The sequence below is a fragment of the Acaromyces ingoldii genome, assembly GCF_003144295.1.
Source record: "Acaromyces ingoldii strain MCA 4198 unplaced genomic scaffold FA10scaffold_2, whole genome shotgun sequence".
In the NCBI taxonomy this organism is placed as follows: Eukaryota; Fungi; Basidiomycota; class Exobasidiomycetes; order Exobasidiales; family Cryptobasidiaceae; genus Acaromyces; species Acaromyces ingoldii.
Window position 1 is genome coordinate 1,262,409 of NW_020290248.1, and position 20,424 is coordinate 1,282,832.

General features: G+C 59.1%; 7 protein-coding genes across 7 annotated transcripts; 3 read left to right on the forward strand and 4 right to left on the reverse strand.

Moving 5' to 3' along the window:
• Window positions 1–10: 10 nt before the first annotated feature.
• Window positions 11–3,677, reverse strand: FA10DRAFT_278361 (hypothetical protein). Its single transcript, XM_025523453.1, has one exon. It carries the CDS (start codon window positions 3,571–3,573, stop codon window positions 76–78), a length of 3,498 nt encoding a protein of 1,165 aa, XP_025378777.1. The 5' UTR covers window positions 3,574–3,677; the 3' UTR covers window positions 11–75.
• Window positions 3,678–3,778: 101 nt separating this feature from the next.
• Window positions 3,779–6,597, forward strand: FA10DRAFT_265428 (Mak10-domain-containing protein). The gene is made up of 4 exons (XM_025521054.1): window positions 3,779–3,987; window positions 4,058–5,850; window positions 5,910–6,263; window positions 6,324–6,597. Exons 1-4 carry the CDS (start codon window positions 3,867–3,869, stop codon window positions 6,465–6,467), a joined length of 2,412 nt encoding a protein of 803 aa, XP_025378778.1. The 5' UTR covers window positions 3,779–3,866; the 3' UTR covers window positions 6,468–6,597.
• FA10DRAFT_265429 (hypothetical protein) lies at window positions 6,498–7,371 on the reverse strand. Its single transcript, XM_025521055.1, has 3 exons — window positions 6,910–7,371; window positions 6,766–6,848; window positions 6,498–6,701 (listed from the first exon to the last, which is right to left on the reverse strand). Exons 1-3 carry the CDS (start codon window positions 7,312–7,314, stop codon window positions 6,635–6,637), a joined length of 555 nt encoding a protein of 184 aa, XP_025378779.1. The 5' UTR covers window positions 7,315–7,371; the 3' UTR covers window positions 6,498–6,634.
• An 86-nt stretch (window positions 7,372–7,457) lies between these two features.
• FA10DRAFT_265430 (WD40 repeat-like protein) lies at window positions 7,458–9,978 on the forward strand. The gene is made up of 4 exons (XM_025521056.1): window positions 7,458–8,184; window positions 8,248–8,497; window positions 8,569–8,689; window positions 8,747–9,978. Exons 1-4 carry the CDS (start codon window positions 7,588–7,590, stop codon window positions 9,933–9,935), a joined length of 2,157 nt encoding a protein of 718 aa, XP_025378780.1. The 5' UTR covers window positions 7,458–7,587; the 3' UTR covers window positions 9,936–9,978.
• FA10DRAFT_249811 (FAD/NAD(P)-binding domain-containing protein) lies at window positions 9,939–12,372 on the reverse strand. The gene is made up of 5 exons (XM_025519547.1): window positions 12,164–12,372; window positions 11,950–12,075; window positions 11,837–11,868; window positions 11,700–11,774; window positions 9,939–11,617 (listed from the first exon to the last, which is right to left on the reverse strand). The coding sequence occupies exons 1-5, from the start codon at window positions 12,193–12,195 to the stop codon at window positions 10,029–10,031; spliced, it is 1,854 nt and encodes a 617-aa protein (XP_025378781.1). The 5' UTR covers window positions 12,196–12,372; the 3' UTR covers window positions 9,939–10,028.
• A 63-nt stretch (window positions 12,373–12,435) lies between these two features.
• On the reverse strand, window positions 12,436–14,660 carry FA10DRAFT_265432 (hypothetical protein). The gene is made up of 2 exons (XM_025521057.1): window positions 13,093–14,660; window positions 12,436–13,017 (listed from the first exon to the last, which is right to left on the reverse strand). The coding sequence occupies exons 1-2, from the start codon at window positions 14,552–14,554 to the stop codon at window positions 12,632–12,634; spliced, it is 1,848 nt and encodes a 615-aa protein (XP_025378782.1). The 5' UTR covers window positions 14,555–14,660; the 3' UTR covers window positions 12,436–12,631.
• A 228-nt stretch (window positions 14,661–14,888) lies between these two features.
• FA10DRAFT_228576 (Sec63-domain-containing protein) lies at window positions 14,889–20,204 on the forward strand (the record flags this gene model as incomplete). Its single annotated transcript, XM_025518754.1, has 2 exons — window positions 14,889–15,393; window positions 15,448–20,204. Coding segments are annotated over 2 exons (5,262 nt in total), but the record flags the coding sequence as incomplete, so codon positions are not given.
• Window positions 20,205–20,424: the final 220 nt, after the last annotated feature.

Here is a 20,424-nt window from a genome sequence, read left to right on the forward strand (position 1 = left end):
GGCAAAAGATGCTTGTGTTGCAGCAGCAATATTAGAACGGTATACAACTGACAAAATATTCGTACAGATCGCCGATCAAGTCGGGACCAAAAGGCCTCCTTCGCCCATGTCCGACCAGTCCCACCCGATTGACCTGGCCAAGTTCCACATCAATACACGCCAGGCCAACTCTGTTCTGCCACTCTTGACATTTCGCCAGACGATGTCAAACACCACTTTTGCCACGCTTGAGCTCCCTTGTCCTCCGTCTAGCTGCATCGATAGTGGCAGATCTTGGATCCATGTCAGTCCATCTTGCTCGACACCGACGAGGGATCCCGGTGGGAAGATGTTGAGCCTCGCGAGAAGCCCGTCTGTGCCTCCTCGCATCAGGGACCAGAAGGGAAGTCTGCGCGGCAAAATGGAGAACAAAATGGCGCTTTGAGTCGAGCTTGCTTGGAACGGATCCTCGAGGAGTGAATAAGGGTGATGGTACAAAAGGCTCGCGCGGAGTTTTGCGAATTGGAGAACAGCAAAGAGAAGCGCAAGATGGAGCATAAGCCTCATGAACGTGCTCCACATTGTCGTTTTGTTCTTTGGCTGAGGGCCGGAAATGCTGCTGCTGTGCAGCAGGGCTTGGAGTCGATCGCGGACTTGGTCCAGACGGGCAACGAAGCGTCGATCTTCTTCCTCAGCGACCTTACTCCGATGAAGGCTTTCATCTGCAATCTCAGCGAGTTCCAGTGCCCGGCCGTTTTCGTCGGTCGCCTGCGTACTGGTGGGAAGAACTTTGTTGCCCGGCAGCGTTATCTCCGTCAATGACGAGACGAAGCTATCGGGTTCCTGGGGTCTTTTCAATACCTCCAAAAGCTCCTCAAGCGTCAGACGCAGCGAGTCATCCGCATTTGGAACCTGGCTGGAGTCTTGCCCCGAAGTTCGGAGAGGGTCGAGTTGGAGCAGAGACTGCTCTTGCATGTCCTTAATATGACGCCCGGCAACAGAAAGGTTCGACCGAAGACTCGAGCGCAGACTAGGGCTCATTGGTGGTGGAGTCGATTCGCGAGGGGCACCTCCATGGTATTGGGAGCCTTGCGTGATCTCATCGTCCTCCCCGCCAGTTTCTCCCTCCAGGCTCTCCTCCAGAACATCTTCCATGATCGAGGCTGAGCCAAGACTTATCGCCATGCTCGTATCGGCCTTGTTCTCAAGTCCTGACGTCTTGGTTTTAGGGGGCGAATAGACAGCCGAGCCAAACCTCGACAAGGCCGATGTCCACGCGAATGGGCGCGGTGGTGAAGGTATTCCAGCAGGCGGATCAGCGTCCTTGTTCCAGAATGCTTCTTCGTTTTCCTCTTTACCCTTCTTGTCCATGCCAGCCACCTTGGACGGTGAGACCGTCTCCAGGGCCATTTTCGGACCCCGCGGTCGTATGATATGACGAGAAAAGGCCGGTGAAGCCGCCGACGACAATGGCCCCGCCGCTGGAGAAAAGTAAGCGCCAGGCACGAAGGGTGATTGCGTCTTGGGCGTGTTTCCTTCCCTCAACAGACGGGTCGCATCTGTACTGTTCGGAGTTCCTGAGCCAAGATCAATCTTGGGCTCCATCGGAGCTGCAAAGGACCTGTCCGTATCCATTCCTTTCTGGTCCTCTTCACTCTCGTCTTCATCCTCCACGCCTTGCAGCGATAGGTCCCTGTGACTCTCGGGGCTGGATGTCTCATCGGTGTCGTCTTCACGCTCGGCCACGACGACTTGCGGCGGCTGGGGGCTGAATCTGACTCTTCTGGGACTTGTGGATGTCGAGGATTGAAAAGCATCGTCTGCAGGTGTGAGGTGTGGGGTATGGACCTCCGCCAGTGCTGACGGAAGCGGCGTTGTAGAAGGAGGTGTCGTTGAAGTTGTCGGCAGACGTCTACTGACGCTGACAACATCCACATCAGCCGATCTTCGATGGCTGTTGCGTCTCGGCGAGGATGGGTCTCCCGGACTGAAGCGCCCGCTTCCGACCACAGGCGAGAGCTGCTTCGAAGAGTCGATCAGGGCCACGCCGGCATGTAGTGGTGCCTGTCGCTGCGGAAGCCGATTCGGAAACGCAAAAGTTGACAATGGACTGGAAGACCGAGCGTCTGGTAGTGAGGCCCGAGGCGACTGTGTAGTGTTCGCCGAAGGTGCGCCCAAAGGATCCTGGAACGGCGGCGGCGGAGGCAACATCGACGCATTTGGATTAAGCTGGACGTCTCGCTCAGGCTCCTTGTCCTCGCGTCCCTCCTCGACGGGCTGCGTAATTGGCGTTTGCAAAGCAAATGGGACCATCGAAGATGGCGGTCTTTGAATCGGAGAGGATGACAAAGACTTTTTGGGCGACGAGGGCAAAGAAGGACCTTTATGAGCATTGGAGGTGTCGCTGCTTGCCGAAGTCGAAGTCTGAGCCGACAATTTTTGCAAGCGATCGACGTCATGCTGAAGGCGACTAGCTGGGCTTGATTTAGATTTCTCGCTAGCTGAACGACCCTCTGCCCGCTGACTGCCTCTCAGACTACTCCTTGCTGTATTGTCGTCCCAGTCACTCTCGTGTTCACCCTCTCTCCTAGCCTTTTCCTGTCGCCTCCGTTCTCTCTGTGCCTCTTTCTTGTCCTTGTCTTCCTGCCTTCTTCGCTGCTCTTCTTGCAAGAGCCGTTCAAAGACGTTGGCAATCGATCGGCGTGCAGCTGATCCATGCCCAGGCGCCGACACAGTGCTCTCCGACAACTCTTGGTGGGGCCGTGGCCCAGGCGAGGACGACACTCTCAATGATGGCCTCTGTGAGCGCTGCAGTGGTGACGAAAGGGTTCGATATGCTTGCAGAGGCGCAAACTCGTCTCCCTCGTCACTGCTGTTCGTTGCACTCAAGTCAAGGCTAGATCGCGGCACAACGACTGGATCTGACCTCAAGTCTCTGCCAGTCCCTCGGTCTCCAATGCGAGATGGACTCTGTGGTTGCGATTGTGGGGCCAACGGAGTCGATGCCGAGCCTTGGTTGCCAGTGATGGTGCTCGACGATGATCGGCTTTCGCCAAGCTGCTGCTTCGACTCGCGATCGCGTCGTCGCTCGCTTGGATCCCAAGCCAGATGCACATCGCCGCGCTGCTCCCTCGCATTGGTCCAGCGCCTGTCCAGCAGTCTCGCTTCCATTTCCGAATCAGCCTCGCTTGTTCCACCCTCGCTCGACGCTTCCGCCATGGCACGCCTGCAAAAGCCCCGTTCGATTTCCTGATCCGAACAGCGGCAATCGTCAGGGCACAGAGGTAAATCAGCGACGGGTGTATGCTCTCGTCCTAGAGCTCTCCGGGTTGTGGTCGATGAAGAAGAAGAGGGAGACGGAGGTGCATCTGGAATACGCTCTCTGCGGCGGGACTTTGGCGGAGAGAAGCGTGCGTATGGGCTTGAGGTGGATGTCTGGCGCCTTTGAAAGCTAGCCTTGAGTGGTCGATCGTTTGCGTCTACGTTGACAAGGGTGGAAGAGGAAGTCGAGGTAGCATCAGTAGGTCGGACAGAGTGTGCCGCGAACGCAGAATCTCGACCTCTCCTTCCGTTCTCTTCCACATGAATGTCCATATCTGTCAAAGAATCACAGCGCGGAACATGGCCACACCATGGTGTCCGTCCTCGAGATCGGCGGGTCGCCCTGGCAGTCTTGCTTGTCAAAAGCCACTATCGTTGGAGCGTTTTAGGTTGGAGATGAAAAAGCAATCGCGCGCGACGCGTGAAGGGACCGTCCGACTCCCGAGCGGCATTTGGAAAATGTTCCTCCCCAAGATTGCAGTGAGAGAGAGACAGATGGCGGGAGAGTGAGGCCGGACCGAACGGACTTGATGGATTGAGGCAAGGGGCGTAAGGACAGGCCGACGATGGAGGATCAGGCGCCATCGCTGGGCTACTGGATGGAGGACCAGGATCAGCTTGAGGATCACTCGAATGGGTCGCCCGAGTACACCGATGTTTCCGATACGCTCTTCGCACATCTCAAAGGTGAGCTTGGTGGGCCAGAGGTCAGCACGATGCTTCATTGCGATAGGGCTCACTCTAGCGCTCTGATCAGACCTACAGGAAGGCCAGATGGTCTTCAACCCTTCCTTTACGCTCGAGCAGTCTATGGCGGCAATCCAGATCACAGATCCGAGAATGGACGTTGGCATTCACCCGCCTCCCGAAAATCTGGTGGCTGACAGCGACAAGCTGCCGTCCGGAGCGGCACTTGCAGTCGCATTTGACCCCATCGCAAACCTCTCGGCGGCGGACGTCTGCTGGATCATGGACCGAGCGCTAGCGTGTGAGGCGGCATGGCATCAGGGAGCGACGCTCCAGCAGACAATCCACACCTGCCTCTACATCTACGCTACAGCCAGGATCCACCCCAAGGCGCCCGGCCCGGTGCCTGCACTCGTGGGAAAGGTCCTTCGCCCCTTTGTGATTGCGTTGCTCAAGTCGATTGGCCTCGCATGGGATGAGCTAGTCAAGGACCACGTCGCCGACCTCGAAGACTTCTCCGCCGAAAAGGCGGGCGTCTCCCTCCTCGAAGAGGTTCCGCCCAGCGAGGCCATCATAGGTTTGGACGAGGCCATCACGTTTCTCGAAGAAAACTTAAATGAGCAAGAAGAGGCCCTTTCGAGCTTGGATAGAAAATCAATGATCAAGAGGCTGCACCTCCGAAGGCAGATTCTCGCCTTTTTCTATACATTTGCTCTGGCGACGTCCTCACCGACTTCCAGTCACCAGGAACCGCCTCTGCTTCCCTCTATTGGCGCATTCACAGTTGATGCTCTCGATCTCCTGGATAGATTGGAGCCAGGCAAAGCCGACAACTGTCTGGGGTTCATGTCGCCTGCGCTCGCGGACGCTCCATCGCCGAGGGCTTTGGCAGCATTTGATCCCAATCATTCCCGCCGACTAGCCACAATGGGATGCAACGATGGAAGCGCAAGCATGCCACCGCCTCATCCGATCTCGCTTGGTACGCCAAAGGAGACGAGTACCTTTTGGCGCAGGACAATTACGGACATGGAGGAGGCGTACTGGTTTCACAGCTCCTTTGGCTGGCGAACGTGGAAAACATTCCTGACGAGCCGTGCCATTCGCTCTCAGCGATGGCCAAGGTGCGCCTATGTGCGCTCCCTCTTCCAGTCCATCATCTGCACAGGGCACGTCATTGGCCTCAACCGCACTCTCGACGACCTCAGTGATGACTTTCTACGGGATCTCGCAGGTGTCCCTATAGACGCACTCAAGCGCTTGGCTGACGAAGCATTTGAGGAGGAAGTGCGCGAAAGGCAGGCGGCAGACCGCCGAGACGCAACGGGAGCACGATCCCAGCAGCAGGCGAACCGACAGATGGATGTCGCGGGGCAGCTGGCCTGGTTCCTCGGCCGTCTACCCGGCCACCTAGTCGAGCACCTCAACATCCTCGCCCAGACCCGTGCGCGCGGACACCGGAACCTGTGCAAGTCCTATGCAGGCCTCGTCCGCCTGAGTGAGGAGGCCGGCGTACTGGGCGACACACTGGCCAGGCTACTAGCAGGTCGCGAAGGTCCTCAGCTGGACGGCAACCTGCTCCGAGCCGCGCTTCAGACGCTCATCCTTGACGTAGTCATCCAAATCGTCATGGCCGGCCTGGAACTCGAGCTACACCGATGTGAGGAATACGCAGTCACATATTGGGTCGCAGCCTGGGCCGCGTCAGAGAGGCACACGGTGCTCAGCGCCCTTGCTGTCGAAGCTCAGCAGCCTTCGTCGTTCATCATCGACGATGAAACCAAAAATGAGCTGGCTTCGTCGCTTGCAGATCAGGCGGCGGTCCTGGAGATGCTGGAAAAGGCGTTCCGTGGCATGTTCGAGGTAAGGTGTTCTTCGAGTCTCCTGCAATACGGTGTTCCATGGCTTATTACGCTTTACAGCTCTGCTTTGACTTTCCGAGAAGTACGACAGAGAGATATCCATGGCTTCCAGACGAGGAAGACATGCACCTCTTGGAAGGTTTCGCCGTGCCACCTGAAGTCACGAGGCGGCGGCTCGAAGGTACTCCTTTCCTCGAGCGCGACGCCTTCTACCGTCGCTTCCACTGGCTCTCCGATCGGCGTCGTGACGGTTCAGCGACTGAGGATCGTGAGGTTGCGCGGCTCTGGACGTCTTTTGTCAGTGACTCGGTGCAATTACAGTCGGAGCCGTCAAGGGACAGAGCTGCCAAGTTGCTACAAGAAGCGGCGTCGTTGTGCGAAGACTTGCACCAGGCCGCCAGCGAGCACGAAGCGGTAAGTCAACGAATGCAAGGACCATCCAGATCAGAATCCTCATCAAGCTTCTTGCAACAGTTCCTGCCTGGGCTGCGATATACACTGGAGCATCTTGCGCAGCGCTGCCAGGCACATGAAGTACTGCCGTCCCAGCTCGACTTCAAGAACAGCCCTCATCCATGGTTCCCCTTCATCAACGACAATGTTCAAGGCCCCCCATAGCTATAGACAGCATGATATGCACAATTGCTTACACGATACCGGTATGACTGAGTCACCACTACATTAGCCTTTTCTTTGTTGTCTCGTCGTCAATTGCATCGCTCCAGGACAATGATAAATATACACTTTGGTATCCTTCTTTCGTTTTTGGGTGCACAAGCACTTGCTCATGTGCTTCTCTCCTCTTTGCTCGCGTCTGCTTTCAAAGGTGAGTCAAGCTCGAGCTTTTCGTTGCTGGACGAGACGATAAAGTGTTAGTAATCACAAAAGAGAAGGAATTGGGCTCGGACAAACTCACAAGCCGAGGGCCTCGAGGTCCTTCCACGTCTCCGCAGCATCGCTGCCTGTCTGCAGGTGGTACATTTCGCAGAATCCCGAAAACTGCGCGGATACTCGTCAGCTGCAGCACCACTCTTCGTACGACACTAGATTTGTAACGCACCGTGATTCTTGATTGGTCATCGCAATCGAGATATTCCTTGATCTCCTCCTTGCTCTCGTCACTGAGAACCTCGCCATTGGTAGCCCGCGCGAAAGCATCGAGCTCGTCGTCGTCCAACGCGACTTTTTTTAGTTTGTCGAGTTGTGCTCCCACGTCTTTCTCGGAAGCAGCAGCAGCAGCGTTGGGGAGATCCAGGCCAAGCTTTTGCGCTGACGCGCTGAAGCGGAGAAAGATGCGGGCAAGAGCGAGGTGAAACGCCGGGCTTAGGTCGCCCTCGGCATCGAGCAGGTCTGTCCGCGACTTGGAGATTGCTTTCTCGTCAGCGCCATCGTCTTTTCCTTGGGGCTTGTTCTTCGGTGGCGTTCCCGTCGCTGAAGACTGCGCCGCATCCAGTGTAGAAGTCATCGTCGCAAGGGCCGAAAGGAGGTGAGAAGGGAAGGCGGAAAGTGGATCGAGAGTGCGTCAACTTTAAAAAGAAAACCCTGTCGCGAGTGGAATTGGTCATCCGTGCGCAAATTCGGCCGACGGAAGGCCCACCAATTCTCCTCGCTCGACAGTTTAAGGATCGACAGAGAGCTCGGTCGGTAGGCAGACGAGAAACAACAGACACGCAGACGACGACGACGACGACGGGCGATAGGCGACATGGCGCCTGTTGCAAGCTCTTCGATGACGACGATGGATGCGGATGACAAGGATCAGGTCTGGAAAGCTGCATCTACTTCGAAACTCTCCACGCATAAAGGGCAAGGGGAGGTAGGAGTTGAGCCCGCGCGAGAAGATGAAAGGCCGCAAGAAGGGCCCAGCGCGAGCGCACGAAAGAGACGCTTCCAGCCGATCCGCCACCTTTACGAGCCGCCAACGGCCCCAGCGGTCGATGCCAAGCTCGAAGAGGAAGCGGCAGCGCAGAATATCGCTCAGCAGGCTGGTTTCGAGGGGAGGAGGGTGCGCAAGTTCTTGCAGCGAAGGACTGTCGACTGGAACGAAGAGTACAACCGATGGTCCCTGGCAAGACGGCTGCAGACGTGCGCAAGGGCAGACAAGGTCGTCAGACCGGGTGCGAGCCATGTCGTGGAGCTGCTCCCCGCGGCGGCGTACAGAAACTCGGCACAGGCTGTCACAACCAACCTGGTGCACACCTCGACGAACAAGATTCGATGTCCCGTCAATGTTGTTCGATGGACTCCGGAGGGAAGGAGGCTTTTGACTGGATCGTCTAGTGGAGAATTCACGCTGTGGAACGGTCTCACCTACAATTTCGAGACAATCTTGCAGGTGCGAGCTTTCTGTGCAAGTGGTGTCGTCTTTAGAAGGCTGACTGAAAGAGAGCTTTCACAGGCCCATGATCATGCCATTCGGTCCATTCTTTACACCAAGTCAGGTACCTGGGTGCTGTCTGCAGACCAGGGCGGTATCATCAAGTACTTTCAGTCCAATATGAACAACCTCAAGGTACTGCCTGCCCATCGCGAGGCAGTTCGGGACCTGAGCTTCTCGCCAGACGATGCCAGATTCGTCTCGGCCAGCGATGACAGCACGCTCAAGATCTGGGCTTTTGATGAGGCTAGGGAAGAGAAGACGCTCAAAGGTGAGGATTGTCTGGCGTGAAATACTGAAATAAGGCAAGAGAAGCTCACTTCAGGTCGTTCCCACCTTTAGGCCACGGCTGGGATGTCAAGTGCGTCGACTGGCACCCATTCAAGGGTCTCCTCGTCTCGGGCTCCAAGGACAACCTCGTCAAGTTCTGGGACCCACGATCGGGAGGCAACTTGACGACATAGTGAGTACTTAAAATGGACGCTGATCGGCAAAGTGGGCTAATCGACTGCTCCTCCAGCCACGGCCACAAGGGCACTGTGCAGAGCGTAAAGTGGAGCAAGGACGGCAATCTCGTTGCGACGGCATCGCGGGACCAGGTCATCAAGCTGTACGACATCCGGTCGATGCGCGAGCTGCACACGCTCAAGGGCCATCCCGTCGATGTATGCTCCCTCGACTGGCACCCGCACCACCGGGACCTGCTTGTCTCGGGCGGGTCAGAGGGCTCGATCATGTTCTGGTCCTTGCGTGCCTCGGATCCGACTGTGCCCGTGCACTCCATGCCGACTGCGCACGAGTCCAACGTCTGGACGCTGTCCTGGCATCCACTCGGACACGTCATGGCGTCGGGGTCCAATGACCATGCCACTCGCTTCTGGGAACGGGCGAGGCCAGAAGATGGACGGCAGGGGGAAGGTGGGAGCCGGGATGAGGCCAAGCAGGAGCGGTACAAGGCAGCCGCACGCGGAGGCGCAGGGGAAGATTGGGACGAAGACACGAGCTTCATCCCTGGCCTGGGCAATGCTGCGCGGCGGCAGCCTACTCAAGCACAGTCCAATGCGAATGGAGGTGGCGGTGGCTTTGCTGCTGAGCACGCCAACGGCGCGTTCAACCCGAGAAGCGCAGATTCGGACGAATTTGCGTTGCCGGGCATGGGGGGCGCAGCGAGAATGGGCGCTCAAGTGCAGCAACAACAGCAGCAACCGTCGATGGGAATGGGAATGGGTACGGGCATGGGCATGGGCAGACCTAGCGGCATTCCAGGTCCTCCGCCGCCTCGTCCACCTTCGCAGGGCTATGTGGGCGGCGGCGCGGCGCCTCCGGCAGCAGCAGGAATGGGCAGAGGGGCCTATGGTGCAGGTCCGCCGCCGGGCCCTCCACCGCCGCCTCCGGCTGTCAACACTGCCGCTGGGCCGGGCGCGGGTGGTGGATGGGGTGCTGCTGCTGTTCCTCCCATGGCGGGTCGCGGATACAACACGCCCCCTCAGCAATTCCAGCAGCAGCAGCAGCAAGGCTTCAACTACCAGCAACAGCAGCCATATTCGCAGGGGCAGCCGCCCTATCAGGCGGGAAGAGGTTATCAGCAGCAGCCGCAGGGCTACCAGCAGCCAAATTATCCACCTGCGCTGCCGCCGCCGGAGCAGCAGCAACATCAGCAAGGTTACCAGCAGCATCAGCAGCAGCCACAGTGGGGAGGCAATTATTGAAGTAGGGAGGAATACATTAAATTCTTGTATCAGTATCTAGTACAGTGCACTGAGAGGCAGTGAGCAGCCGTGTCTGAGTGTGAGTGTGTGGCTTCAGTAATTGGGCGCCGTGCTCTTGCGCTCCGAGGGCGGGGGAGGCGGGATGATTCGGTACCTTGTTGCTTTGTCAGCGAGCGCCGAGGCACCCCGAAGCACAATGACAAAGAAGCGGTATAGGATGTGGCGGAGCGGCCAGGTGAGGCGCGCATAGAGCCTGGACAAGAAGCTCACGTTTCTGCGCGCACTGATTGGGCGGACGTCGGGGGTGGAGCCCAGGCCGAGGAGCGAGGCGAGGCGGTTGCCGAGGCTCCACGCCTTCCAGGCCTGCTTGGCCGACATGCCCGCGTACTCGTAGTCGTTGAATTGGGGAAAGAGGGCGCGCCAGGCCACCGTCGTCTGGAACGAGGGATTGACGGCGGTGACCCGGCCCGTCTTTTCATCGACGTACCACGAGGCGCAGCCAGTGGTAAAGATGAGGTCCTTCATCTGCGTCTGGATAAAGTCCTGCTCAAAGTCCTCGGCGGCCGACTTGACGACGATGGATCGTCCTGCGCTGCGGTGCAGGGGTGAGAGCGACACTTCGCGCGGGTCCCCAGACGAGGACGCCGCAAAGACGGGCTTGAGGATGCGCGTGGCCAGCTCGACGCTGCGCTCAATCGAGTGGATGGCGCTGTAGTGGCCCGTGACGCTCGAAGGGCCCCAGACGACAAAGAGGTTGGGAAAGCCAGACACGCACATGGTCCGGTAGGCCTGAGGAGCCCCCTTTTGCTTTTTCCAGTACTCTTCCAGGCGGACCCCCTTGGCGTTCCGAATGGCCATCTGGCACGCAAACTGGTCCGTCTGGAAGCCGTTGGCGAGAACGATGACGTCTGCATGCACCTTGCGGCCGCTCTGCAGCGTAACGCTGTCCGCCTCGATCTTGGCTGCCTGGTCGCGGGTCACATCGACATTCTTGCGACCGAGGCAGGGCACATAGCCACTGCTGTCAAAGATGCGGCGCTTGCATGCCACCTCAAGCTCGCCGTCCTTTGGAATGATGATGTCGTGGTACTCTGGCGGGGCACACCGCTCGACGTAGCGCTTTGAGACGGCGGCGAAGCGCTGGCGCGCCTCCTTTCCCTCCTTTTTGAATGCCTGAAGAAAGTGGCTCTCCAGGACGGCAGCGATGATGTAGCGCTGCAACGAAACGATGCCCGGCACATTCTTTTCGATCCAGGACATGTGGGGCACGATGCCGAAGATGTCCTCAAACTGAGGCGCGATCCAGTGCTTTGCGCGAACAATCTGGAGGAGCGACTTGACCTTGGGCGCAATCTCGGGCACAATCTGTGCTGCACTGCACCCATTGCCGAGGACGACGACGTCCTTGCCGGTCAGGTCTACGTCCTTGCGCCACTGGGCGCTGTGGAAGAGTGGACCCTTGAAGTCCTTCCATCCGGGCACGTCGCACTCGCGCGGCACGCTCAGGGCGCCGACGCACGAAAAGAGGACCCGAGACGTGTAGGTCGTCACCTTGTCGTTGGTCAGGTCCTTGACGGACACGGTCCAGTGGGCACGGGTGGCGTCGTAGTCAGCCGAAAGGACCTGGTGCTTCATGTGGCCGAGGTGGCCCAGGTTGAGGTCTCGCACCACGCTCATCGTGTCTGATCAAGATTGTGCCCCTCGCCGATGGTCAGCCAACGTCCGAACAGGGTGAACCAAAGCATCCAGGTGACGCATACTCACAGTCGTGGATCTCCTCCTGCCCGCTGAAAAACTGGTTCCATGTTTTCCTCTGCGCGTACGACAGCGAGTAGAGCCCTGTTGTAATTCCATGATGAGCAGACTACTCCGCTGCCAGCAACGCACAGTCAGACACGCACTCGTTGGCACATCGCACGCCGCTCCCGGGTACCTAATAATAGATCAGAGGATGAGCACCATCACCACCACCGTGTGAGAGAGGTGTCTTGTCCAAGGCAGCCGACCGACTCACTGGTTGTTCCACCATGTGCCGCCCCAGTTGTCGCTCTTCTCAAACACCTTGATGCGCGTCAGGCCGAGGTCGACGCGACAGCGGTGCGCAGCAGTGATGCCGCTGAAGCCGGCGCCGACGACGATGCTGGGAACGGGAGGCAAGTCAGGTCAGCGCCATGCTTCGTGTCAGCCTAGGATCGTGAGGATCTTGTCCTGCCAGGCTCGCGACTCACGCTTCGAGCTGCGTCTCGGTTTCCTTGGCCATCTTTCCTTGCTTGCGTGCGTGCGTGCGTGCTTGTTGCAGCTATGCCGGCGACACTGACAGGGATGTAAGAAGCGAAGAGTAGCGAACCAAGATGAGCAAAGCAACCCTTCCTACTTTGGGCACTCGTTCCCCACACTACTACTCAGATACTGCAGCTTCTGCTACTGGTACTACTGGTACTTCGATTTGCAACCCCCGAGGCTGGTGAAAATCTCGGTTCGCTCGCTCGGACCACACAGGCTCGGGCATCGGGGGGCTTGCATTTTAGTGCCTTTAGAGCTTAGGAAAATTACATCAAGGGCCCACGACTAACCCGATCATGCTAAAAAGTGGAAAGATGATAGACCTGCATTTTAGATTTTGCAACAGCCTCACAGCCTGGGAGCAGCAACATGAAGCAGCAAGCATCGCATCGCATAGGTGCATAGCAAGCCTCTCATGGAGCCGCGGGAGCAGGCACAGGTGCAGGAGCAGGCTCCTCGTGCACCTCCTCGTCGCCCCCCCAGTCAATGATGTAGTCCTCGAGCCTGGTGAGGAGCTTGCGCGAGAACCAGCGAATGATCTTGAAGACGACGTGGAGTGCACGGAGGATGCCAATGATGACGAGCAGGAGGAGCACCACGCTTGCAATCGTTCCTCCGTCCGAGCCCTGTCCTCCGCCACCGCCGCCACCGCCGCCGCCTCGCCGTCGGGCTGAGCCAGTCAGCCGGGCGAAGCCTCGTCCGAGACCAAAGTTGCCGAGGTGGAAGGGGCCCCAGAAGGAGATGCCGAGGAGCAGGTTGATGAAGGAAAAGATGCCAACGATGGAGAAGCCGAGCGAGACTGGTGCACAGTTTGTCATGTCAGCCGTGTGGTCTGCTGCTGCTATTACTGCGAAGACGGCTCATGTGTACTCACACTGCATCGCGATCCGATCCAGGATTCCGGGCACAGGCTCCTGCGCCGGCTCCGCGCTCTTTCCAGGCTTTCGGACCTTCTTCTCGCTTCTCTTGCCGGCCTCTCCCGCCGCCAAGGGCCTAGCTTGGCGTGCATCGTACCGCTCCCCAGCGTGCGTCCTGCGAGGGGCACTGGCCTCTTCAGTCTTCGCTGGCACATCCTCCACCCCGACGCTCTTTTCCTCCTCCATGGACCCTTCGACCCTTTCGTCGCCGCCCACTCCTCCATCTCCTGCGCTTTTCGCAGTCGGCCAGAGGCCCGATGGTCCATAGAGCCAGTCATGCTTGAGAGATTGCCATATTCCCAACTCTTCCTCCTCTTCTTCTCCTTCTTCTCTCCTTCTTCCGCCGTCATCGCGCTCGGCATCACCCCTGACCAGCTCCTTTGCCGCATTCAGGGCGCGTCCGCTGCCGACGTGGCGCACGGCTGCCTTGAAGAGGCTCCAGTAGCCCACCGAATCAAAGTAGTAGTAGCTGCCCGTCTGAAGCGTGTAGGCACCCATGAAGCTGTCGTAGTAGTAAACACTGTCCCTCCGCTCGTCGTGCGCCTCGGCCTCGTCGTCGTCGGATCCAAAGAGCGAGTCGAGGATCGAGGAGCTTTTCGACGTCGTCGCCACGGTGGACGGCCCACCGCCCTCCCACCGCCGCACGGCTCCCTCGGCGGCAAAGCCGACGGTCCAGACGAGGAGCGTAAAGAGTAAGAGCGTGACGAGAAAGAGGAGATACTGATTCGTGGCCATGCCCACGAAGCGGGACTTGCGGAATCTGTATGCAGCCCCACACTGGTCGCACGCCACGACCGACGACTGGCGAGTCGAGAGGGCGCGCCAACGCGTGAGGCAGGCTGAGTGGACAAATTTCATCGTGCCTCGACAGCGACACGGGGCAATGAGCTTGCCCAGACTCTCGTCGTTGGGCCCGTCGAAGCAGATGCGGCAGATGAAGAGCTCCTCTGCGTCTCCGCCACCCTGCTGCTCGGGTGCGTGGGGCCGAGGAGGTGGCGGCGACGGCGGCGGCGGAGGCGGCCTTGGCCCGTCTTGCTCTCCACGTGAGCCCTGCGCCTCAGCAATGTGTTCCTCTTCGGTAGTGTCGAACGACACCATGCTGTCGTCTCCTGACGACGAAGAAGTCGACGCCCGTCTCCTCCTCCGAAGCGCAGTATCCGGGTGGGCTTCCACTCCCGTTGCTGCGCCCTCGCCAACGTCACCCCCCACTGCGTGTTCATAGCCATCATTGCTACTCCTGCTGCTTCTGCTGCTGCTGCCGCTGCTGCCGCTGCTGCTGCTTGACTCGGCTTGGTGCCAGCCGTAGGTGATGTCGGCGGCATTCGGCTGCTCAATCGTCGGGTCCGGCGGCGTCCTCTGGCCCGGCAGCCTCCTCGACAAGGGCGAAGAGTTGATCAGCGACGAGGTAGACCAGTCCATCTGGCCCGATCTGTGTCGTTTGACGCTGTTGCCTTATTCGGCACGCACACTCCCACGTCCACTCGAGCAAGCAGTCTGACGATGAGAATAATGGGGGCGACGATCGTGTGCGCAGCAACCACCCACTTCTGTGTCCACCCCGGTCGTGGCTGCATTCAGGACGCACGGGCCACAGCGGTGGCCTACACGTGGAGGGCAAAATGACGATGAGAGAGCAGCGGGAGAATTTAGGGCTCGCGACAGTCAGTCAGTCTGTCAGCAGAGAAGAAGAAAGTTACATAGGCTGCGCCGACTGCTGCTTAAAAGGAAGGGGAGCAAGAGAGAGAGAGAGGGAATGGCGCTGTCGTCCCACCTGGACTGGCTCCTGTCCTCGTCACCAGGAGTGGCGCCTGAGGAAGAAATTAAGGGCAAAGGCCAAGAAGACGTTGACATCGACACGCTCTATGCCGCCCTCCTCTCGACGTCGTCGTCGGAGCGAAACCAGGCCATCTCTGCAGACTCGGCCCTCGACTTGCCAGAGGACGTGATCCAAGACGAAGTCCCCGTGCAGTCGCTGTGGGACCAGCTGCTCGATGCAGCGGGCCAGATTGAAGCCAGCGAAGCGGAGGACGTCGACGGCGCAGCCGCTACCGTCCGTCTGCGTGCGCATGTTGACTCGCGCTACGCAGGTGACTTAGCCATCAGAGCAAGCATGATTGAGAGCGTAAAGTCAGCGCTGGAAGGCGCGAGAAACGACGAAGAGGTCAGCATCGTCCTGGCCGAGACGCTTGGCTTCGACCACCTCGACCTTGTGCGCGATCTCGTTGCTCAGCGCGGTGTGGTCGTCAGCGACTTGTCGGGTCGTCGCAACAATGTCCCGCCAGTGCCGTCAAATACAAATGGAACGACGGCAGCAGCACCATCGGCGAGATCGTTCCTGAATGGCAGTGCTGGTACATCCACGATCAAGACTGCCGCGTCGTCGCGAGGCCACCATGCAGAGGAGACGAGAAGTACGGCCAAGCCCTACACGCCGGGCTCCTCCTTTGTCATTCAGACGGCCGAGGACAAGGCACTAGCAAAACAGCGTCGCAACGAGCACCGGAGGCAGAGACGGGCAAGAGGCCAGGCCCATGCCTCGGATTCAGACGAGGACGAGGGCGCGCTGCCCTTTTCGCTCGAGGAGATGGACAAGATGCGCGCAGAGGAGCTCGCTGCCTCGACGTCGAGGCCCCTCTTCAGCTCGCAGAGGCAGACGGACCAAGGACAACCCCAGTATCCCCACGTCTTTTCGTCCAACACGGGCGGTGGCAACGTCTTGAGTGCCTTTGGGTCCCGTTTCAGCCTTCCACCCGGCACTGTCCGCGTCGAGGAGTCCTTCTTCGAAGAGTTGACGATCCCGGCGCCGCACCAGGTGCCCATGCGCGACTTCGAACGGCGCATCCCCATCTCGGAGATGGACGAGCTGGCAAAGGGCGCATTCCCGGGCTATGACAGCCTCAACAGGCTGCAGAGCGCCGTCTACCCGCTGGGCTACAAGACCAACGAGAACCTGCTCGTGTGTGCGCCCACGGGTGCGGGCAAGACGGATGTGGCGATGCTCGCCGTCCTGCGCTGCATCAGCCAGTATGCAGACGAGGTGCGGCCTGCTAAGGCCAGAGCAGGCACCGTGGCAGGCACCAACGTGGCCCCTCAATCGACGCGCTTCCAGGTCCGTCTGGCCGACTTCAAGATCATCTACGTCGCCCCCATGAAGGCGCTGGCGAGCGAGATTGTCCGCAAGTTCTCAAAGAGGCTCGCCTACCTCGGCGTCAAAGTGCGCGAGCTGACGGGCGACATGCAGCTGACGCGCAAGGAGATCAACGAGACGCAGATGATTGTCACGACGCCTGAAAAGTGGGACGTCGTGACGCGCAAGCCGACGGGCGAGGGCGAGCTGGCGTCCAAGGTCAAGCTGCTGATCATCGACGAAGTGCATCTCCTCCACGAAGACCGCGGCGCCGTCATCGAGACAATCGTGGCCAGGACGCTGCGTCTCGTTGAATCGAGCCAGTCGCTGATCCGCATCGTTGGCCTCTCGGCCACGCTGCCAAACTACACCGACGTGGCCGACTTTCTGCGCGTGAACCGGTACCAGGGCCTCTTCTTCTTCGACTCGTCTTTCCGTCCCATCCCGCTCGAGCAGCACTTTCTCGGTGTCAAGGGCAAGGTCGGCTCGGCCCTCAGCCGGCAGAACCACGACAAGGCGACGTTTGAAAAGCTCTCTGTGCTCCTGGAAGAGGGGCATCAGGTCATGATCTTTGTCCACGCCCGAAAGGAGACGGTCAAGACGGCATCGACGATGCGAGAGATGTGCAAGGAAGAAGGTCTCCTGGAGCTGCTCCTGCGCAAGCGCGAAGAGGACCCCGAGTCAACCGTAGCCGTCAACACATTCAAGCGCGAGCTGGCCGCCAGCCGCAACCGAGAGGTCAAGGAGCTCTTTGAGACGGGCTTTGGCATCCACCACGCCGGCATGCTCCGATCGGACCGCAATTTGAGCGAGAGGATGTTCGAGGCGGGCATCACCCGGGTCCTCTGCTGCACCTCGACGCTGGCCTGGGGTGTCAACCTTCCCGCATACGCAGTCGTCATCAAGGGCACCCAGGTGTACGACTCGGGCCTGGGCCGCTTCAACGACCTGTCCATCCTCGATGTCCTTCAGATCTTTGGTCGAGCCGGCCGGCCGCAGTTCGAAAAGAAGGGCGTGGGCTACATTGTCACGACCCACGACAAGCTCTCGCACTATGTCGATGCCGTCACGTCGCAGCACCCCATCGAGAGCAAGTTCAAGACTGGGCTCTACGACGCCCTCAATGCCGAGGTGGCGCTGGGATCGGTCAGCAGCATCAATGACGGTGTCGCGTGGCTCTCCTACACCTACCTGTTTACCCGCATGAGGCGCAATCCGCTCGCCTATGGCATGACTCACGACGAAGTCGTCGAGGATCCACAGCTGGGTCTGCGCAGGGTGCATGAGATCAAGACGGCGGCAAAGCATTTGGTCGCGTGCAAGATGCTCGAGATGACAGAAGACGGAGGCAAGCTCACCATTACGGATCTGGGCCGTGTGGCGGCCAAGTACTACGTTTCATACAAGACAATCGAAATCTTCAACGAAAAGCTCAGGTGCAACATGTCCGAGGCTGATGCCCTGGCGGTCCTCTCGATGGCGACGGACTTTGAGCAGATCCTGCCGCGAGACAACGAGGTGCAGGAACTCAAACGGCTGGAGCAAAAGGCGCCCTGCGAGGTCAAGGGCGCATGCGAGACGAGCGCAGGAAAGACAAGCGTGCTGCTGCAGGCCTTTATCTCGCGAGAGTACATTGACGACTTTGCCCTCGTCAGCGATGCAGGATACGTGGCACAGAATGCCGGCAGAATCATTCGGGCTCTTTTTGAGATTGCGCTGGCAAGAAAGTGGTCGCCCGTCACGTCGGCACTCATGGGCATGACAAAGGCTGTCGAGAGGAGAATGTGGCCATTCGACCACCCTCTCTCGCCCACGCAGTCGAATCTGACGCCGGAGCTGGTTACCAAGCTCAAACGGTACGCAGACGACGTGCCCGTCCCCGAGCTGGCCAAGATGAGTGCTGCGGCCATTGGCGACTTGTGCAAGGCCAACGAACGCGAGGGACGTGCCATCGGCGATGCCGCACGATCTTTCCCTTCGCTGTCGATCCAGTGGGCTCTGAAGCCAGTCGCGCACGATCTGCTGCAGATCAACGTAGAAGTGGGCAAAGACTTTGCCTGGGACGACCGCAAGTCCGGATCCATGGAGCCATTCTACATCTGGGTCGAAAGTGATGACGGCCAGGACATCTTGAAGCACACCAGGGTCCTTGTACATCCCAGTACAACAACCCAGACGGTCACCTTTGTCATTGATGTGCCCGAAGCCATGCCAGCAGGCGTGACGATTCGATGGGCCAGCGACCGGTGGATCGGATCAGAGGACGAGGTGTGGGTGCCATTCAAGCACGTCTCCATGCCTCGACATGCTCCTGCCTCTACCCGTCTCCTCGACCTTCCGCTCTTGTCGACTGAGACGTGCTTGGACAGTCTTTCCACCGTGGCGCGATCCTACGCCAACGACTTCAGAGCGCTGAATGCGGTCCAGACGCAAGCATTCCACAGCTTCATGCACTCCAGCGCAAACATCCTCTTCAGCGCGCCTCCTGCTAGTGGCAAGTCAACACTGGCTGAGATGGCAATCTGGCGCACCGTAAGGATAGCAAGCGAGGCGAAAGGAAATACTTCGCACGGGTTGACGCTCGTCCTGCACCCCGATCACCATCAAGCCCTATGGAACTTTGACAGGTTTAACCAGCGCGCTGCGTCGACACCCGACGTCCAGTGCAAGCTGGCGAGGTCGGTGGCGGATTTCGCTTCGGTCAAAGCGAAGACTCAAGTCATTTTCACATCGCCCTATCTCGCGCTGAAAGCGTCGCTCGACGGTCTGATCTCCCAAGAGAGGCTCCGACTTGTCATTGCCGAGGATTTGCATCTGATCGACGCTACCTATGAGCTGGCGCTCATGCGTCTTCGCCGAATGGTCCAGCACAACCGGCGCCAGAGTTCGGATGCCCGTCTTATCGGGACGACTGCCAGTCTCAGCGACGCAAGCACTCTGGCGGAAGCGCTCGATGTCGACGAAGACAAAGGATACTATGCATTTGAGCCGACGCAGCGCCCCTCGCCACTCCGTCTGACTCTCCACACATTCGACCTGGCTCACTCTGCCACGCTCCTCAAGGCCATGGTAAAGCCGGCATATGACCGCCTTTCTGCGCTCGCAAAGCAGCAGCAGGCGATTGTCTTTGTACCATCGAGGGCGCAGTGTGCGATCACGGCTCGAGATTTGATCCGACAAAGCGCAAGCGAGCTCCAGACGAGGGCCTTCTTGGGCGGCGAAGGAGGAGATGAAGACACGACGCTGCCTCTGCTCGAAACGAGGTTGGGTCAATTAAAGGACGCCAACCTCGTCGAGCCGTTGCTGAATGGCGTTGGCATCATTGTCGAGACAATGTCCTCGTCCGACCGACGGCTCGTGTCGGAGCTCTTTGAGGCAGGTACAATTCGCCTGCTAGTCGTCTCGCGAGAGTCGGTCTGGAGCTTGCATCCGGCCCTGTCCAGACGGGTCGACTTGGCCGTCGTCATGGGCGCGCAGTACACGGCGATGCAAGAGGGTGCGAGGAGGACGGTCAATTACTCGACCGTGGAGCTGCTCAGGATGTCTTCAATGGCGACAGGACCATCTGCTTCCACCTCCATCTTGGCGGCATCCTCGCCGCCAGAGTGCCTGATCCTCTGCCAGACGGACCAGGCGAGCTTGCTACGCAGATCGATCGGCGATGAAGGCGTGTTTCTGGAGTCAGACCTGCTCGTCTCGTCGCAATCCTCCTCGGCTTCCTCCTCCTCAACGGTGCTGTCGTACTCCCTCCTCTGCGACTTTGCACACGGGCGCATCGCAAGCAAGGTTGACGTGATCAAGATGCTCCAATGGAGCTTCCTCGTGAAGGCCATGCGGCGCAATCCGACGTTCTACGGCTGCCGGAGCGGCCAAGAAGAGGGCGTCGACTGCGCATTGTCGGATCTAGTCGACGCGACTCTCGACAGACTCTCGAGAATGGGCTGCCTCCGTGTCACCGACGATGGACGAGCGGGGCCAACGGAGCTAGGACGGTGTTTCGTCGATGGATCGCGCGAGCAGGAGTTTGCGCGTCTGAGGCGCCTGGTCGATAGCGTCGTCGACACTCAGAGCAAGGGACTCCGGGTGGACGGGGGCTTCAAGACTTTACAGGGGCTAGCGGGACACGAGGCCGTCAAGAGCTTCGTGTCTGCGAGAGAGGGAG